Consider the following 19597-nt stretch of genomic DNA (forward strand, 5'->3'; position numbering starts at 1 on the left):
GCCTCGGCTTCACTCTCTTGCTCACTCTCCATAAACTTTCACTCCCACATGGACGTAAAATCTGTCTACCTCAGCAATGAATATATTCAGTGAGTGAGACCCCACACCTTGCCCTACAAGGGGAAGCATCCTCGTAGCATCTAGCTTGTCATGCTCCCTTGTAATCTTATCGGTTTCAGTACGATTCACATTTCAAGAAAGACGTGAATAATTTGAGATTTCTGGGGATGTTGCCTAGAAGGAAGAATTTTAGCTGCAAATTAAGAGTGGTATGCAGAAGTTGTTTTCTTTGGAATAGAGTAGGCTGAGGACCGATTTAACTGGAGTTTGTAAAATTATAAGGAGCCTAGTTAGAGTGGGTAGGAAGGATCAGTTTCCCTTAATAAAGAGGTCAACAGCCAGAGGACACAGATTTTGTTGTAACTCATAGAAATATTGGAGGGCTGTTGGGAATTTTTCACCCAGGGAGTGTAAGATGCCTGGATCTCACTGTGTGAAATGATGGTGGAGGCAGAAATCGCCAGCATTTTTAAAAAGTGCTTGATTATGTTCATGATGTACTTTACCTACAGGACAACTGACTAAGATTGGAGTATGGAATTAGGCCAGAGATACTAAGCAAATCAGGCAGCATCTGTGGAGAAAGAAACAAAGTTGACATTTCAGGTTGATGACCTTTTATCAGAATTTCTTTTCAGATTTTCAGCATATGCCAGTTTTTGCTAATCAATGGGATTATACTGAATGGTTGTTTTAATCCGAATTAAACATATTGGACTGTATAACCATCTCCAGTGCTATAAATTTCTGTGATTCACTTTCCTGTAACTTTTTGGTGTTGAGAATATTGTACTATTTAGACTATGACCAGTTCCCCTTGTACACAAAGAGTTGTCAGTTTGAATATATGGTAGTTACTTGGTTTTATCATTGTCAGCCATATCTCATGAAGAAATTCAGAAATACATCTTCCAGGCTTTTGTGAACAGATTTTGGGTTGAAATATTATGAGTTTTCTCCAGTTTCTTGGTAAACAGAAAATATCTATGAGGTGGTTCATTCAGGTACAAGTCTGGACTAGGCTTCCCCTTAACCTGATGACTTTCATGTAAAGCAGTTCAGTATTTGTTGATTCAATAAAATTTCTCAATAAACTTCAGAGGCTGACAAAATGAATCATTGACTACTCAAAATATAAGCAGATACATAAGTGCAACACTGAGTGAGTGCAGTGCTGCTGGAGGTGCTGTCTTTCAGATGAGATGTTAAGCTGAAGCCTTTCCATCCAAACAAGTGGATGCAAAAACACCCTATGGCTCCGCTTTGAAGAAGAGTGACTGTCCAAGCACCACCAATGATCATCCCACACATGAACTGGTCTGATCTAAATGCACAGAGACCATCATTCTATTCAGAAGTGTACGGGACTGTGGCACCTGATTTGAGCAACAGCAAGAACAACATATGGAGCATAGAGGAAGCCTTACCCCCAAAACACTTCTAATGGCTTTTGATAGCTGGCAAAGTCCTAGACCCAGCTTTGCCAGCTGTCAAAACCACCAGATATTTAATATCATTCAGAAACACCAAAAATGTTTACAAGTAAATAGATATTCCTAAAACTATTAAAACCAACTGCATTACAATGTTAAACAAAACCAAACTAATTTTAAAAAGAAATTAGCTTTTCCTTTGATTCCTTTCCTGTTACCTTACTCTACCCAATGAAATCAATTGGATCACGAATTCTGCACCCTGGTGCAGAGTCTGAGCGCTTAGAGCCAACTCCCCACTATAAATGCTGGAGAATCTCAGCAAGATTGAACTCTTCTACAGGACTCCAGCTGCAGAGTGACTCAACAGATACAGAACACGTATTTGACTACACATGTCCTGGACTTGTTAGTATTTAATTAAAGGTGAGTTGCCAGTTTGGAGCCATGACATTTACCAGCAACAACATCCACATGTTTCAGATGCAAGAATACTAGCAACTGAGACACAGAATGGATAATTACATAACATTAATCTGTATGTCTTCTGATTTACCATATTTTAAAACATGCTTTCATTGCCTCTTCAGCTTATATTCCATCAATATTTCCTAGGTGCATTGCAGCTTTGGGAAAAAAAAAGTTTCATTTGATTTTATTCTTACTTTTAATTGTCTGGTATTTGAATGACTCTTGGTTGAATTTCCTTGGAATTAAGTTGGTAAATTCCCTTCATAATTTTGTTAATTTTTCCATTAAAACCACATCCACTTGCAACAATAACTATCTCTTTAATCTTTCCTATATTTCTCACCAAACCCACATCTGCACCTTGTCAAAGGTATGGTGGCAAGACCACCTCTCTCCTCAGCTGGCATACTTACAAATTTTGAGCTGAAAATTACTGGAAGTATGAACCGATAAAGGAGTGGGGAGGTGTACCTCAGTAAACAATGGATCAAAAATTTCTTCTCCTTAACCGAGAGACTTGAGGGTTGAGGAAGAAAGAAGAACAAAAAAGGATGGTGAAAGAGAAATAAAGGAGGAAAATGTAAAATTTAATGAAAATCAGGAAAAGTACAATGATAAAGTAAGAAATGTAATTTTTAGGATTTGTTTTAATCATCTCTAACAGCCATTTTCCACCTGCATGGATGAAGCTCTTCAATTTCACTTGTTTGCTTTCTGGTTCTGACACATTCCAGGAACATAAATCTCATCATTAAAAGAGTTCTCCTGTTTTTTGTATTTGCCCTAACTTTTTGCTGTAAGCTTAATTGATAATGAATGTGCAAATGGAGCAATTGCTTGAAACACCACAGAAAGTTTGACGAAAGGTTATGATTTTCACAAGGTTATTGGTGCAATGGCCCATAAAGGGTCAACTGTTTGCAGTGATTCTAAACTTGAGGGGCTTCTCTTCCTTGACACATTAATAATGATATACACCTTAAACTCATTGTACTTTTGGCAGTAAATGCTGGACGAATATTTTTCAAGAATTCCTTTTGGTAACATGCTATAGAATTGGAGAGTAGAAAAGTAATTACAGCATTTTAAGGTACTAGTGAAGAGGGAGTACAAAGATTGCATACTGATATCATCAAATAGATTTCCAACATAATAAACACTTTCAGTAAATGCTTTACTAGATTGTTGACTGTCTTATTACATTGAGTAGATCATTTTTTTCAAACATACTAAGTGGAAGAATCTATTTTCCATCCTGGGCCATTAGATTAACAATGCTTTAATGAATTTCACTGTAGTACTTAACAGAAATAAGTTCTGTACTAAATAAGACAAAAAATGTTCAACAATTTTGCACAACCGCTTTATGTCAAACGTGGTCGATATTTCCCAAGATAATTTTAGCAAATAAAGCTAAAGGTCAATGTTAAGGAGGAGGAGGTGTTGTGTACACTGAGCAACATTAAGGTGGATAAGTACCTAGGATACTGAGAGAGGCAACGGAGGAGAATGCTGGGGCCTTGGCAGAGATCTCAATATCCTTTTTAGCCACAGACAAGGTTCCAGAAGGCTGGAGAATAGCCAGTGTTGCTCTGTTGTTTAAGAAAGGCAACAGGGACAAACCAGAAACTTATAGACCAGTAAGCCTTATATCAGTCGTAGAGAAATTATTGGAGAAGGTTCTTAGGGACAGGATTTACTCGCATTTGAAAACACACAGACTAATTAGGGAAATCAACATGGTTCTCTGTGGGGGAGGTGTCACAAATTTAATTGAGTTTTTTGAGGAAGATGATTAACGAGGGTAAGGCAGTGGATGTGGTCTACGTGGACATTAGTAAAGCATTTGATGAAGTCCCTTATGCTAGACTGGTCCAGAAGATTAAGACAGATGGGATCCACGTTGAATTGGTAAATTGGATACAAAATTGTCTTAGTTATAGAAGATGAAGGATAGTGGTAGAGGAGTGTTTCTCTGACCAGAGGTCTGTGAGCAGTGGTGTTCCACAGGAATCAGTGTTGGGACCCCTGTCGTTTGTGATATGTATAAACCATCTGGATAAAAATGTAGGTGGCCTGATTAGTAAGTTTGCAGATGACATGAAACTTGGCAGAGTTGTGAATAGTGAGGAAGGTTGTCAAATGATACAGCAGGATATAAATCAGTTGGAAATTTAGGTGGAGAAATGGCAGATGGAGTTTAATTCGGACAAGTGTGAGGAGTGGCATTTTTTGGGAGATCAAATGCAAAAAAGGCATAAGGCGTGCTTGCATTCATCAGCTGGGGCACTGAGTATAAAACTCTGGTTAAATCATGTTCCAGCTGTATAAAAATTTAGTTAAGGCCCCATTCGGAGTACTGTGTCCAATTCTGGTTGACACCACTATAGGAAGGATGTGGAGGCTTTGAACAGAATGCAGAACAGGTTTACCAGGACGTTGCCTCAGTTGATATGTATTAGCAGTGTTGGACAAACTTGGATTGTTTTCTTTGAAGTTTATAAAATAATGAGAGGCACAGATAGGGTAGAGAATCAGAGTCTTTTCCTCAGGGGGATAAGGTCAAATACTAGAGGGCATCTGTTTGAGGCGAGAGGGAGAAAGTTTAAGGGAGATGTGCAAGGCAAGTTTTTTTTTTACACAGAGAATGGCAGGTGTCTGGAACACGCTGTCAGGGGAGGTGGTAGAAGCAGAAACAATGGTCATGTTTAAGAGGCATTTAGACACACATGAACATACATGGTATAGAGGGACAGGGACCATGTCCTGGCAGATGGGATTAGTTTAGTTTGGCATCAGAGCTGGTGCAGACACAGTGGGCCAAAAGGCCTGTTCCTGTGCTGTATTGTTCTATGTTCTAAGAGAATAGATCTATTCAAATAGAATGCATCAATTGATGATGGCAGTAAAAGATTTTCAACTGGATCATTTTTCATAAATGGATTTTCAAGAACTAAAATTAGTTCTAGAGTATTTCATCACTGACACTTATCAGCTTGATTTTTTAATATATTTTCAGCAGTTCATAGTCACATGAAAACAGCTGTATATTTTCACAATATTGTTATATAACTCCACATTGCTCATCAAACCACTCTGGCAAGCATCCAGTGTGGAGGAAAGACTTTTATTCCACATAAGTAGGTAGTGGTACAGGACTTTGTTTTGTGGACTTTTAGAGTAGGCTCGTGTATACTTCAGTGAACAAGTCTTTGCCTCCAAATATGAGCATATCCATGCATTGCCTATATATTGTATACTGAGGTTGGAGTGATGTTCTGGAATGAAGGCAACATAGGTTAAAGAGTTTCCCATTTGTCTTGTAGATTAGTTCCATTTTATCAGGATGCTTGCTCAAGGGGAGATGCACCATTGTAGTAAGAAAGGTTGAGGAAAACTGAGGTGATGACACAGATTTGATTGTTAATAGCCTGTACCAAGAGGTCCAGGTTGGAGAAATTGCAAGTTTGGGAAGTGCTATAGACATAGCCTTTGTTGTATTGCACTTTGTGGATGATACATACTGCAACTATCTGTACTGGTGGCAGAGCAAGTGAAGGTGGTGTGTAGGATGGCAAGCAATTGGATTGCTTTACCCTGGATTGTATTACGTTTAATCAGGAGAGTGTTTCATCATACTAATATCTACACAGCACACATCAGAAGAATTGGTGTGTAATGTCAGGAAGTGAGTAACTTCTGGCAGATTACCTAGCTCTTGTAACCTTATTATACACGTGGCTGAACTGGTTAAATTTCTGAATTACGAGCGTAGACAATTCAGTGATGTTAAACCCATTGAACATCAAAGGTTGTAGTTATGCTCTCTTTTGCTTGAGGTGGTCATTGTCTGGTATTTGTGTAGTGCTGCTTGTAATTTATCAGCCCAAGCCTGATTGTTGACCAGATTATTCTGCTTCATTACCTGAGGAGTTGTGAATAGAACTGAACATTACACAGGATCAGCAGCAATCTGTTCTCAGTAAGTACATAATGAAAAGGAATTCACAGCACATTTAAACAAGTGTGACATTTGGGAATGCACTTAATTCAATTTTCTCTCCTATGACAAAGAGAAACATAAACAGGTGAAACAAATAAAAGGTATAACTTTGTTACAACCAAATTTTTCACCAACCAAAGTATTCAAGTTAAAGAACTACCTTTAAAGTAGATAGTAATGTACTTGAGTGCACAGTTTCTTGTGTCTATTAATTATTTCTTAATAATTGCTGCTCAACTCGTTAAACATTGGTATGCCACATTAATTACTGTGGCAAAATCAGCTGAAAGTAATTTGATTGAGAAGAGCCATATCTGCATATCATTGCCCTTTGAATGCTTCTTAAATATGATACACTATATTTAATAGGTCAGGAAGCAAAATGATAGTTTTGTTTTCTCTCAGACCTCTTAAAATTATAATTGTGGCCAAGTATTGAACTCTTTCCCTCAACAATGAATGCACGGAATTACTAATTGAAATCATAAATGTGCATAGGAGCACTGAAATACCTGCAGTTGACTTAACCGACATGGTATTAGGAAAACAAATGCCATCCTTGAAAAAAAAGACACTTCGAAGTATTGAATGTACAATGTGCCATCAAAAACTCTAGAGGTAAATTTTTGAAAGGTTAGGGAATCCAGGGCTATGAAGAAACCAGCACAGAAGACCTGAGGCAGGACAGCCATGGTCATATTGATTGGGAGGGCAGGCTTGAAGGACCAGGTGGCCAATCAGTGAGGACTCTCTAACCATCCCACCCTCTGCCCCCCATTAACTTTAACATTTTTGTAGTTCCATACATCTTAGTAATAAGATGCCAGAAGAACACCCTTACTTGACACAATAGTGAGTGCAAAACAGGGTCAGGGTATTATTTAAGGCGCAAGGAACAAACATGTTTCAAACTACGCAAACAGAAAATAGTCTAGCCACCTTCCTTTCCCCAATCTTTGGAGCAAAATGAACCGTATTGACACCTAAGGTCAGAGGAACAACAAAATCTAAAATAAGGACTCTAAAAGAGCTCCAGAACAAAAGGACAGCAGTTATAATTGTAGGACACAAAATGGAGGATATAAAAAGAGTGAAGGAAATGGATTTGGAATATTATTGTCACTTGTACTGAGGTACAGCGAAAAACTTGTCTTGTATACCGTTCGTACAGATCTATTCATTATAAGGTGCATTGAGGTAGTACAAGGTAAAACAATACAGAATGCAGAATAAAGTGTCACAGCTACAGAGAAAGTGCAGTGCAGGTAGACAATAAGGTGAAAGGTCATAACGAGGTAGATTGTGAGGTCAAGAGTCCTTATCATACTAGGGAACTGTTCAATAGTCTTATAACAGTGAGATAGAAGCTGTCCTTGAGCCTGGTGGTACGTGCTTTCAGGCTTTTATATCTTTGGCCTGATGGGAGAGGGGAGAAGAGAGAATGTCATGGGTGGGTGGAGTCTTTGATTATGCTGGCTGCTTTACCAAGGCTGTGAGAAGTATAGACAGAGTTCATGGAGGGGAGGTTGGTTTCCATGATGTGCTGGGCTGTATCCACAACTCTCTGCAGTTTCTTGTGGTCCCAGGCAGAGCAGTTGCCATACTAAGCCATGGTGCATCCAGATAGGATGCTTTCTATGGTGCATCGATAAAAGTTGGTGTCAAGGTGGACATGCCAAACTTCTTTAGCCTCCTGAGGAAGTAGAGGCACTGATGAGCTTTCTTGGCTGTGGCACCTACCTGGTTGGATGAGGATAGGTTATCGGTTATGTTCACTCCTAGGAACATGAAGCTCTTAACCTGCTCGACCTCAGCATCATTGATATAGACAGGTTTATGTGCACCGCCCCACTTCCTGAAGTCAATGACCAGCTCTTTTGTCTGTGCAACAAAACCATGGAGCAAAATAGTTGCCATCTCTTGTGATTCAGAACACTTCTTCAAAGAGTATCTGAGGAGGTATCAGTATCTTCAGTGATGATCAGAATAGGTAGACCCAGCACTGGTTTAGTGGTTTGTAATGAGTTAGATATGTCAGTTCTTCAAACAGCAGTTGGCTCCAATGAAAGGAGATTAAAAATCCAAATTTCCTATTCTGAATCTCTATTCAGTGACCACTGCTGCCACAACATGTGCAAGTATGAATGCTGATTTCCAATACTGCTAGGAATAGTGAGAAATGGGGCTTAATTGCCTTGTTACAAAACTGGGCAACTTCTGCCCATACCTTTTAGTTGGAAGCAAACCTCTCTGAATGTTAATAACAGGCGGATAAATCATGACTGCCTGAATGATTACAAACAATTGGAATAACTCTCCAAAATCACTCCCAGTACTATTAGCACTCTGTATGGGCCAACTGGTCCTGCTTCTAAAAAGACTTAAGTGCCATCTTGGACCATAAACGATTTATTATAATAACTACATAAGGGTCTCACTGCTGTCTGCCACAGAGCAAATCATTGGCATGTCCTTCACCATCAGCTCCTCTGCAGATGCAGTGTGGATATTGAGAAGCACTGTGGACATGATCTTCACCACATGATCACTCTAAGAAAAATGTATGGAGCAGCACCAACTACTGTAATGGACTTTTTCCCCTAATCTCGTTAAAGATTTTGATCCAAATGGGAGAGACTGTGGAACACCCTCCAGTTTGTCTGCCCACAGAAATTTACCACCATTTTCAATTTGCTTCATGACAGGATGCAAGCAAATATCTCAAATAAAAACCAAGCGACAGTTAATCTCAGTGATGACCAATTCCAACAAGGCCAAGTCACGACTCTGATGCTTAACTCAAATCTTTTTTTATTGCAATCTTTCACCTCATCTCCAAACTTCAGAAGCTATTCTCAGAACCAATGGAACACTTAACCACCTACGGTAACAACACTCCATTATTGAGGTCACCCAATCTTTGGTTGTCAAACTGCTCCTTGCATTTGGGATGTATTCGAGGCAGAGGTTCAAACTGTTGTCAATTTCTTCATTGAAGCACACAAGAGGTTGGGCCTTGCACTCAATACCTGTAAGATAAAGATCCTCTACCAAACTGCTCCCACTGCATATGCTGTCCTTCAAGGATGAAGACTTATGTTGAGATCCCGGACATTGTGGGTCACTTTTCACATCTCAATTGCCACTTCTCAGCAAAGGCGAACATTAATGATGAAATTCATCATTCCAGATGTTATTTGAGAACCTCAAGTCTATGCATTCGGAGCACACAAAATAGAAGAGAGGACCACCTCACAAAGATTCCACCCACCCAAATCAGGCACCTCCTGCCCAAACTATAGGGAAGCCTGCATGTCCCATGACAGTGTCATCAGTCACCTCAGATCCCACAAAACTAGAGTGGAAGCAAATCATCCTCAATCCTGAGAGATTGCCTAAACAAAAAAAGCAGGACAATCAACCCATTCTTGAAGTCAGAATTTTAATCTTCTATTGTGCATGGGCGATTCTTCTCCATTGGCCAACAACCCAAGCATGTTTAAGGCATGATCCAGAGGAGTGAATATGGTGATAAACTAACCTCCAAATTGTTTAAAAATTCTCTTTTAATGTCCATCATATCTACTGTCACTTCAAATGATTACAATTACAACATGACAACTGCATTCTATAGCTTAAATGCCCATCTACAAAATAGCTTAATAAGGCATTGGGGAAGAAAAACCTTAAAATCCTAAGAGCTTTATCTGTTGTTCTATAGGTGAAGAACCCATATGGCTTTAAGCCCCATGAACTATGAAGAATGATTTCAGAGTAGGTCTTGTAAATTTTAAAATTGCAAACTGTGGTTCTCTCAATTGTTAAGAATAAACATGAGTGTAATCTACTCTCTTTGTCGTCATATAAATTTCAATCAGCTCATCTATACTCTGTACTTCTGTGTAATGTAGACTTACAATTGTTTCAGCCTATCATAAGATTTTGGGCTGGGAATAAATCTTGCAATCCTTGCCTGTACAGTTTTCAATGTATCAACATTACTGAAGGATTTTGGAGCCTAAACTGCTTACAGTGCTCTGGACATCTAACCAAAGTCTTCTACCAAGGACAAGATAATGTGATTTCCAGTTATTGTTGTTTTATAAGGCACCCTGCAACCCTCATCTATTTCAGCTAAGTTGTCAGCCTAGATTTAAGATCCTGGAATGGAACTTGAATATACAATGTTTTGTCACCAGTATTACCAACCGAGGAAAGCTGACAGTTTAAGCTTGTACCAACACAACTTTTTCCACAAAATAAACTGCAAACACATTCTAAAATGAAGTGCTTCTGTGTACTACTGCTTTATCAAAGCACAAGACATCTTCTATTATTGGGTTATACTCTTTCCCCATAAACACTTATACAAACATAGCATCAAATAAATGGTGACAGCTTACAACATTGTTGTATTAGCAACAGAAAACCATGCTTGTTAAAAACAAGGTTTCAGATAAAACATATTTATTACAATATTTAATTGCTTCAATCATTTGCTGTTAAAACTACAGTTAAGTTTTATCCCCCCCCATATTTAATTCAATATTCAATTTTAAATTCAACATTTCACTACCAGAAAGAGATAATCAGAATTTTAGGCTAATATCAATAAATCATGGCAAGAGAGTACAAGAGCTTTGATATATTATTTCCATATTATTATTTTAAAGACCAGGAAGTACTGACTTCCTCTTGAAGGATAATCATGAATAGAAACAAATAAAATTTTTAAAAATTGCAAATGTGTTAAGGCATGACTGTAAAATGACTTTCATTACCCATTTCAGGTGAACAATCACCTGGTAATTCACTTAAGCCTTAACGAGTTACAGTCCACAAAACTAACTGTGCTTTATTGTCCTACTGTACAATGCACTGGTTCTCCTACTACTTCTTCCACCTCCCAGCCCATGTTATTTGAGTGTGTAATCAAACTTCCTTTGTTCAAGTAACAGGTTTTTCTTTTATTCTTCCTGTGTTGAATCCCATGATGCACTATAAATAAAATAAGACCTATCGAGTTAAGTGCAGACTTTAACAATAGTTTATATTATTGATAGAAACAATAACAAACATTATTCCATGCTGGAAAGATTGGAAAGTATCTGTTAGTGGGCAGGGTGGTGGTAATTGGAGAGCTCCCATTTCAATTCTGTGTTAGCTAGACATGAGAGAACTAATACCTTTATGTCGTTTCTTTTCAGCATCTGAACTAGATTTTTCCTCAGTGCTTAAGAAAAATACATATCTAATTCAATGATTTGTAATTTGCTTAAACAGGTCAATTCAGATTCTAGAGAAATAGCAAGGGTCACATAAGTAAGTCTGTTATAGTACAGCAAAAACAAAACTGGATTAGAAATAGTACCTGCATCATTCAACACAGCAAAATTTCCATCTAGAATTTATTTTCCAATTTTAAGAGAAAATTGACAAACAATTGGCACTAAATACTGTTAAAACCTTTGGAAAAATGAGGAATTGCTTAAAGGAAGAACACATGAAAAAAAATTATGGAAGATAGATGATGGCAAAAAACAACAGACATTCCTGTTCTTGACAGAGATGAATTTTTAAAGAATAAATTGTTTAATTAATACTGACAGGGGGAAAAGTTAGGTAACTAGTCAAAACAAGGAAATAAAGTATGGAACTACTTCAAGTACTCAGAGCACACAATGTTGAGAACAGTATGATTGGTGTGTATTTTCAACTTGCAAACATTGTTTGCAATAAGTACCTTATGACAGACTCATTAATCCTATGCATTTCACTTTTGCTCAAGTGGTGGCATGGACTTTACACCAGTCTAGAGAAAAGAATAGAATGCTAAACAGTCATATTTTAGAATGTACAATCCAGAGGTTAGCATTGGGCTCAACTACTACTTTTAGTCCATTAATAATCTAGATTTGGATATGTAGAGCATAATTTTGAAATTTGCTATTAAATTTAAAGGGGTTGCAGAAACAGAGACTTCGGAGCTTACAAGTACAAAATCTTAAAAATAAAGTTGAAATTATTTGAAAAGGCTGCTGAAGCAAATTGGGCATTGGTCTTAAATAAAGAGGCAAATAGTATAAACGCAAGTAGGTTTTGCTAAATGATTACAATTACTGATTAGACTTCAGATGGAGCACTGTATCCAATTACAGACACAACGGAGTTTAGGAAAAATGTCATAGCCTTGAAAAGAATTCAAAGACTTAGTAAAATGGTACCATGGATGAGGAATTTTATTTTGATTTCATTTCACCAGAGAAGCTGGGATTTTGGTCCTTGGGAAGGTAAGAAATAAAGATGCTGATTAATTTTGTTAATTTAGATAGTTCAAGTTTATTGTCATAGGCATATATACCAAGGGTATAGATGCTATGAAAGATAGCGTTTTGCAGCAGCAGGGCAATGCATTACAAATACAAATAGTAACAGTAATAACTACAAATTAAAAATAGTAGTGGGCACAATGCTAACCTCTGGGTTATACATTCTAAACTATGACTGTTTAGCATTCCATTCTATTCCCTTGGCTGGTGTAAAATCCATGCCACCACTTTAGCTAAAATGAAATGCAGTGGATTAATGAGTCTATCATGAAGTACTTCTCCAAACAAATGGTAGAGCAAATAAGGCAAAACTGTTTCTCAAGTCAGTAACCAGAAGACACAGATTTAAGATAATTGGGATAAAATAATTGTAGACAAATGGGGAAAGAATTATTCTTAAATGTGGTGAGTTATAATCTAAAATGCACTGCTTGAAAGGATGAGCTGAGTCAGGATCAACAGCAACTTTCAAAAGGGATTTGGATAAATACTTGAAATAGAAAGAGTGCAAGATTATTGGATTATTAGAGCTCAACAGCAGGGGATGGGAAAAAATTGCATAGCTTTCAAAGAGCCAGTCTACATCTGCTAACAGGCCAAATGCATCTACTGTGATTCAGAATGCTGATTTTTCTTTTGCACAATTCATCTTAAAGATTGAATTCAACAGTTAGTTGTTCAATATGTATAAACTCTGTAATACAAGTCACAGATCAGAGATGGTTTGCCAGTCCAACTTACTTTTATAGATTCACATCAATGATTAAGCAAAGCTGGTAGAGGTGCTACCAAAGAATATACACCATCCACCACTGGTGAGTAAAATAAGCAATTCTGGCAGATCACTGCCACTCTAACAGCCAATTAAAACATGAATGACATATAATACCCACATTATTTAAATGACATGTATCATGAGTTGTTTCATAGGGAAAACAAGATGAGTTAAGTCCACAGTATGGAAGTACATTTCCTAAATAATACTCAATATTAGTCTCAGTAACAGCTTTTCCCCAGTATAAATGTTCCCTAATCACTTTTACTGTATCCTACAGCATATTATTGCTCCCTTTACATGTCATCAGTAATGAAGAACTGTTTGATAAACACAAATTTCAACATATATCTACAAAAGACGTGTTTCACAGGACACAGGCCGAGTTGCAAGGCCAGTTTTGCTCATTTTCCACTGCAGTGCATACATAGTAAGTATGACAATGCATGTTTCTCATCATGTGTTTCAACACACATAATACCTATATGACTATATTGTAGTGAGAAGAGATTATACTCTAAAGAGGTGATTCACTACAGATAAAGAATCAACATATAGTAACATTGATTCTTGCTATTTCTTGGAGCAGGATTTTCATAAATAGTGAAGTAATACAATGGGTGAGATGAGCAAAGGGGGCAGCAGTGGAGGGAAAAAAGTCAAAAATAAAGAAAGAGATGGAGCAATAAAGACCAGGTGAGCAAGTTAAATGGTCTTCACAAGACGCATGGCATGAAGCTCAAAACTGATCTGTACTTGAATGCTACAGGTCCGGCTGGTCAATTCCTGCTATACGCAACTGCCTAATGGGTAAACTCTGCCATCATGCACTTAATCTCTTTAGATTATGTGCCATTGGACAAGTGCGTTTGCTCCATTTACAAAATATTGAACAAATAGATTTCAGGAGTTTGTCTTTGAAGTTCAAACATGTTAAATTGATTTCCACACTCATCATATATCTGGTTAAATTTTAAGCAAAGCCGGTCTAGAAACAAAATTATTTTACCTCCTATTCCCACACTCAAAAACTGTTCATTTTACTTTGGGATGTAGATTTGGCAGGGAAGGTACATTTCATCTAAAACCCTTCTTATAAAAAGGGTGTTTAATTGTTGACAGTAAGGGGGTTTACATGGAGTGGAGTATAAATCAAGTACATGAGGTTTGAAAAATGAAATGTGATTTTTTAAGCATTTTTGTTCATAAATACATAAGTTCATTAAACAAATCTTCACTAAAATATGAATCTTATTCAAAGCTATGCTTAATTGTATATATGGAAATAAACTTTTGAAACTCACATTCAAGCGTTCTTCCCTCCTTTGCTGCACTCAATAGAAACCAAGAGGAAAAAAAGTATAGAGCTGATAATTTCAGCACCTTTTCCCCCCAACATACCATGGCTTGAGAATAATGCAATACTATCACATCATATTTCTTCAGTGAAGAACTGCTCATTACTGCAATAAAGGATGCACTTCAAAAATGAAACCAATGATTGAGCTTATTTTTATACTTAGTACAGATGGTATTTCAGGTATTATCACAGCAGGAAAAAAATCAAAATGACCATTTGATCACAAGTCTTGAAGGGCAGAACAATCCAAGGCCGATGACTACCATTTCAAAGTTTTTGACGGGCAAAAAATGCCTTGGTTTCTCGACACACTGGATTAACACAAAGTGGACAACGTAGACTCAACTGTTTGGAAGAAGTTTCTGCTGATTTTAGATGAGTATTTACCAGATCTGCCAGAGCCTAGAAATAGACAGTAAATTATTAGTACAAAATTTCAAAATTAGTACAACTTTTACTTGGATAAACATCAATAAGAACATTACTAAATATACACGCCAAACCAACAGCATATTGACTACACCAGTGGTATACATATAATTTCTACTAATGGCCCCAGTTTTAAGGCTGTCATCTCATCAGGTGCCAAAGGTTAATGATAGTACCGCTACAGTCTCAGATGCATTAACAAATGCTATACTCTTGATTTCTTATCAATGAATGAATCAGATGTCCATCCAATTTTTCCCCTTACAATTAAGGCTTGCTATTTTTAACAAATTATTTATTAGACATTTTAAGCAGGCATTAAAAATTAACCTCAGTGCTGGTTTGGAGTCGCCCATATAGCAAAAGTGATTAATTCCTATATTAAAAGGCATTAAGAAACAGTTTTATGGTAATTTGACAGCTGACATGGCTGAATTTGAATACAAGACATCTGTGTCGAATGGCAAAGAACCACACCAGAATCTGTAACTGTAATATGAAGCTAAACTTGCTCACAAGATCATTTGGGTTAGGGCTGATCCTGCTCATTACTCAGTTGACTATTCAAGCTGGAACACAAGCCACGATGCTACAACTGATTGTGATATCCCAGGGCTTATAAAAGATAACATTTTATTCTCAGAAAGCCATGCTCAAAAAAATGTACTGGCACTTCTTACAGCACTAGGACTTTCCAAAACACTCTGCCCATAAAGTGCCTCCATGAAGCAGTCACTCTTTATGCACAAGAAATATATTTTGCAGTCTTATAAGTGACAGATGGCAACTCATCTGCCACTTGACGTTATCTGTGAAACTAAACCCCACCATCTCTTAATACAAGGTCACAGAATAATCATGGCAAGTGTGAGTATGTGTTATTTCTTCAGAAGAAATTAAAGATATGAAAGTAAACTAATTTCTACAGGCTCTCCCTCTATTCATTTCACCAAACTAAAAGCTTAAGGCATGAGTAACGGACAGCATTTTTTCTACTTCTAATGTCATTAAATGTCTAACTTGTCAGCATTGGTGCAGTAACACAAGTTTCACATCCTCTATTTTAATTTCCATGTTTCTGATGAGAATGAGCTGACAGATTATACAGTGAGCAAGGTCGCAACATATAATCCAAAATTGAGACAGGTGACATTGTTTATTGCCCTGCTCTGATCGGGTTTCATACATCTATTTGAAAGCAAGTATAATCCACATTGCAATAAATGGTATGGGGGTGGGGGTGGGGGGCACAGAAGAACAACATGAGGCAGAGAGAACAGAGAGAGGGTGGGGGGAAGGGGAAGGGGAAGAGACCCAGAGCGAAGAAAGAGGAAATAGAGCACAAATGAGGAAGAAAGACTGGGTAAAAGGGAAAGAATGAATGAAGAAAAAACAAAAAAAACAAGGAGAAAGAGGCAGCAAAACAAAGTGATAGCGAGCAAGGTAGAGAATGCTGGTCTCTCCCAGTATGTAGCCAGGATTCACAGCAGTACATTGCTGGTAGTGGCCATTAGTGAATGAATATCAACAAAAAAAAAATGCAGATGCTGGAAATCTAAAAGAAAAACAAAAGGAGAATGCTGAAAACACTCAGCAGCTCAAGCAGCATCTGTGGAAAGTGAAAAAGAGTTATCACTTCAGGTCAAGAACCCCAATTTATTAACTGCTTCTCTTCCACAGATGCTGAGTAGCCTGCTGAATATTTGCAGTGTTTTGTTTTCATACTATATACAGGTGATACTCGTGTCATAGTATTTTGGGTTGGGAAAACTTGCCCTTATGGAACTCACAAATCACTACCAAAAATGAGATACATAAAAATACAGAATTTATGTCAATTTTTGCTTTCCAGCTAGTATTTCTTTTTGTACAGATGACGTGCTTTCACATTATAGAAGGTCACAATAAAGAACAATTTTCTGGGACTGCACCCAATGCCCCCCATTAGGCTTGTGGGGGGGGGGGGCACGGTGAAATTGGGGTTGCTGTATTAACCATTTACTACCTCAGTTACTTACTAAATTTCATACTCCACTGCACTTGCCAAAAATAATTTACTGCCTAAATAGTTAATCAACATTTTTATTTTCCTTCGTAACTTGGCTACAGACTACTAAAAGGCAAAAGTTTGCAGATACTCAAAGGCTGAAAGTACTCAGCAAGTCAAGCAGCATATGTGGAGAGAGAAACACTCAAAAAATTCTGATGTAAGGTGATCAATTTGAAACATTACCTCCATTTCCTCCCTCCACAGATCCTGCCCGACCAACTGATATTTCAGGAATCTTTTTATTGGACCATTCTTTCACAAAAATTATGACAAAGTTTGCTGCAGGTATTTCTCAATTTATTTTTTAATCTATTTTTTCACCATGGTGAATCGTACATCACACTCTACCAACAGGAAAGCACTGTACCAAAATATACATAATGCATTTTGCCCAGCTGTTTCAATTTTTAAAATTTCACTTAACATCTCAGTAACAGCTGCATACACGTGCAGTTAAATTGGAAAATCCAAAGTTACTATCAGTGATGCCCAACTCCTCCACAGTGAATGTTGAGTTATTACCCAATCGACAAATTTACAAGTTACTGTGTTCTCATTGTTACTAATGAGCTCTGAATGTACCACCCTTTATTAAGTATATTATAGCTTACTAAGCCAAATTTACTCCTGTCTGGTTCTGGGAATCTAATTTTGTGTGGATTGTCATTCCCAAAGATACATATATTTCAAAATTTCAATATTGTTTAAAAATAATTTCCATTTCAGTTTTATCTTTAATATGAACTCTAAAATGTTAGTTAAAATTGCGCTTTTTATTTTCTGGCTTGCTGTCTGAGGATGTTTCAGAGGAATTGCTTGCTTGATAATCAATGCTGTTGGAAACCACAGATCCCCAAGAATTGATGCCTGTGAAAGGTGAAATCTAAACCTTAGTTGAGAGCTTCGAGGTCTGCAATGTGCACTGTTATTTCATTGAAGAATCCAGGCCAATCTCACCAGGGAAAACTAACATCTTTTGCTAATTATACAAATAGAAATATTTTACCTTAATAAAAAGCTGATTTCCATTTAGTGATTCAGCTCGCCTAATATTCTCCACACCGCACTGAAATGGATTTCATGAAAGAACAAAAAAGTTAACAACAGTTACATTGAAACATCACACCAACACTGCGTTTGCTTCCAGCTTTACAGCAACTTGGCTTTTAACAAAGTGAGCAATAGGTCACACTGCCTATTTACCACACAAGTCCTATTCAGCTTGGACTGATGAGTGGAAAATAACTGTTGGATTTCAGATTTTCACATGAAATTAATTTGTGGACTTCACCCAATTTGTAGATGGTCCTTATATGGCAAAATGATAAACAGTTTTTAATAATGGCTAACGTGCAAATTGGAGAAGGTTCTATGTATAGTTTGGAATGTTACAAGAAAACAAGTAGACCATATGGTCCCCCCAGGCTCGTCCTTTCAAAAAGATCATGGCTGATCTGAACTTAGCCTCAGCTCCATTTTCCTTTGTTTCCCTGTAATCCTCAACTCCCCAGACAAGAAATTTATTTAGCCTTAAATATATTTAATGATTCAACTTCCACAGACCTTTGGGTAGACAATTCCAAAAATTTACAACCCTCTGCAGAAGACTTTTTTCCCCCCAATCCCATGACTTAACAAAAACCACCTACAGATAAACAGTTTAGTAGTATGCCAAAGCACTATGATCATCATCAATCCCCACCCCTCAAAAAAAAAGACAAACTTCTAATTAAAATGTAACTTCTACAAAAAAGATCTATTGCAAACACCCTGGAAGCTTACCTCATTGGCTAAAAGTTGTGCATATTCTATATCAAGTTCATGAAGAGTTTCAATATGATCGCTAGTAAACGCTATGGGGACGAGCAGTAGATTTTTCTTTCCTCTCTCACATAATCCTTTGATCGTGTCATCTGTTGAAGGGCCAAGCCATGGCATAGGGCCAACCTGTATAAAGTAATGCATCACAGATAAGGTAGGTAGGTATCCTTTCATCTTCTAGAGCTGCAGCACAATATAATCAGTTCATGCTATTTGCAGTTTTTATTGCTTCATTTATGACAAACTCAATGTTGTTAGATGCACAAATGTACAACTAAACAAAATTGACTTTAGTGAATGTCAAATGCTGGCAAATGACATTTGGTGACATCACTTCACATTGCTTCTAAAACAAACTATTCTGCTTTATGTTATAACAATTTCCACCCAAATAATTTTAACAGTTTCTCTACTAAAACTCTATCATATCTATACTTTACCTCCCATGTTATTACCTAGTTCAAATACAACCTGGTCAATTAAAATTTATTCAGAATTTCTAACTCGGATAAAAGCAAAACAAAAATGGTTTAAATTAAATATAGTTCTCAAAAGAAAGCAGCAAGGAGAAAGTAACATACAAAGTCCTATTTAACCTATGCAGGATCGAAGATTTCCAGCAGGTATGAATTCCAAACGCCAGCTGCAGTATAAGTAAAGTTCTCCAGTGGAATTCCATAGTTAAAACAGTAAAGGTTGCAGCATTATTTCATCTTGATGCAGACTCAAAATGCATAGGCACTCAATTAGTACTAAGACTTAACAATGCAACAATCTTTAATATTTTGGAACTACTTAGTCAGTTCCCTCAAATTACATTACACATAGTTGGTTCACACTTCAAAGGTCTTGACTTTACAGTCTTA

The 19597-nt window shown here is 37.2% G+C and overlaps 1 protein-coding gene across 1 annotated transcript in view; it reads right to left on the minus strand.

The window, feature by feature from the left end:
• Positions 1–9559: 9559 nt before the first annotated feature.
• The window catches only part of fech (ferrochelatase), a 38969-nt gene continuing 28931 nt past the window's right edge, over positions 9560–19597 (minus strand). The window contains exons 9-11 of the mRNA XM_052041978.1: positions 18693–18857; positions 17917–17976; positions 9560–14833 (exon numbers count right to left, since the gene is read on the minus strand). Coding sequence (XP_051897938.1) covers positions 14699–14833; positions 17917–17976; positions 18693–18857 — 360 coding nt within the window. The 3' untranslated portion in view covers positions 9560–14698. The remainder of the gene's footprint in view (positions 14834–17916; positions 17977–18692; positions 18858–19597) is intronic.

This window comes from Pristis pectinata, chromosome 2, assembly GCF_009764475.1.
Source record: "Pristis pectinata isolate sPriPec2 chromosome 2, sPriPec2.1.pri, whole genome shotgun sequence".
Lineage (NCBI taxonomy): Eukaryota > Metazoa > Chordata > Chondrichthyes > Rhinopristiformes > Pristidae > Pristis > Pristis pectinata.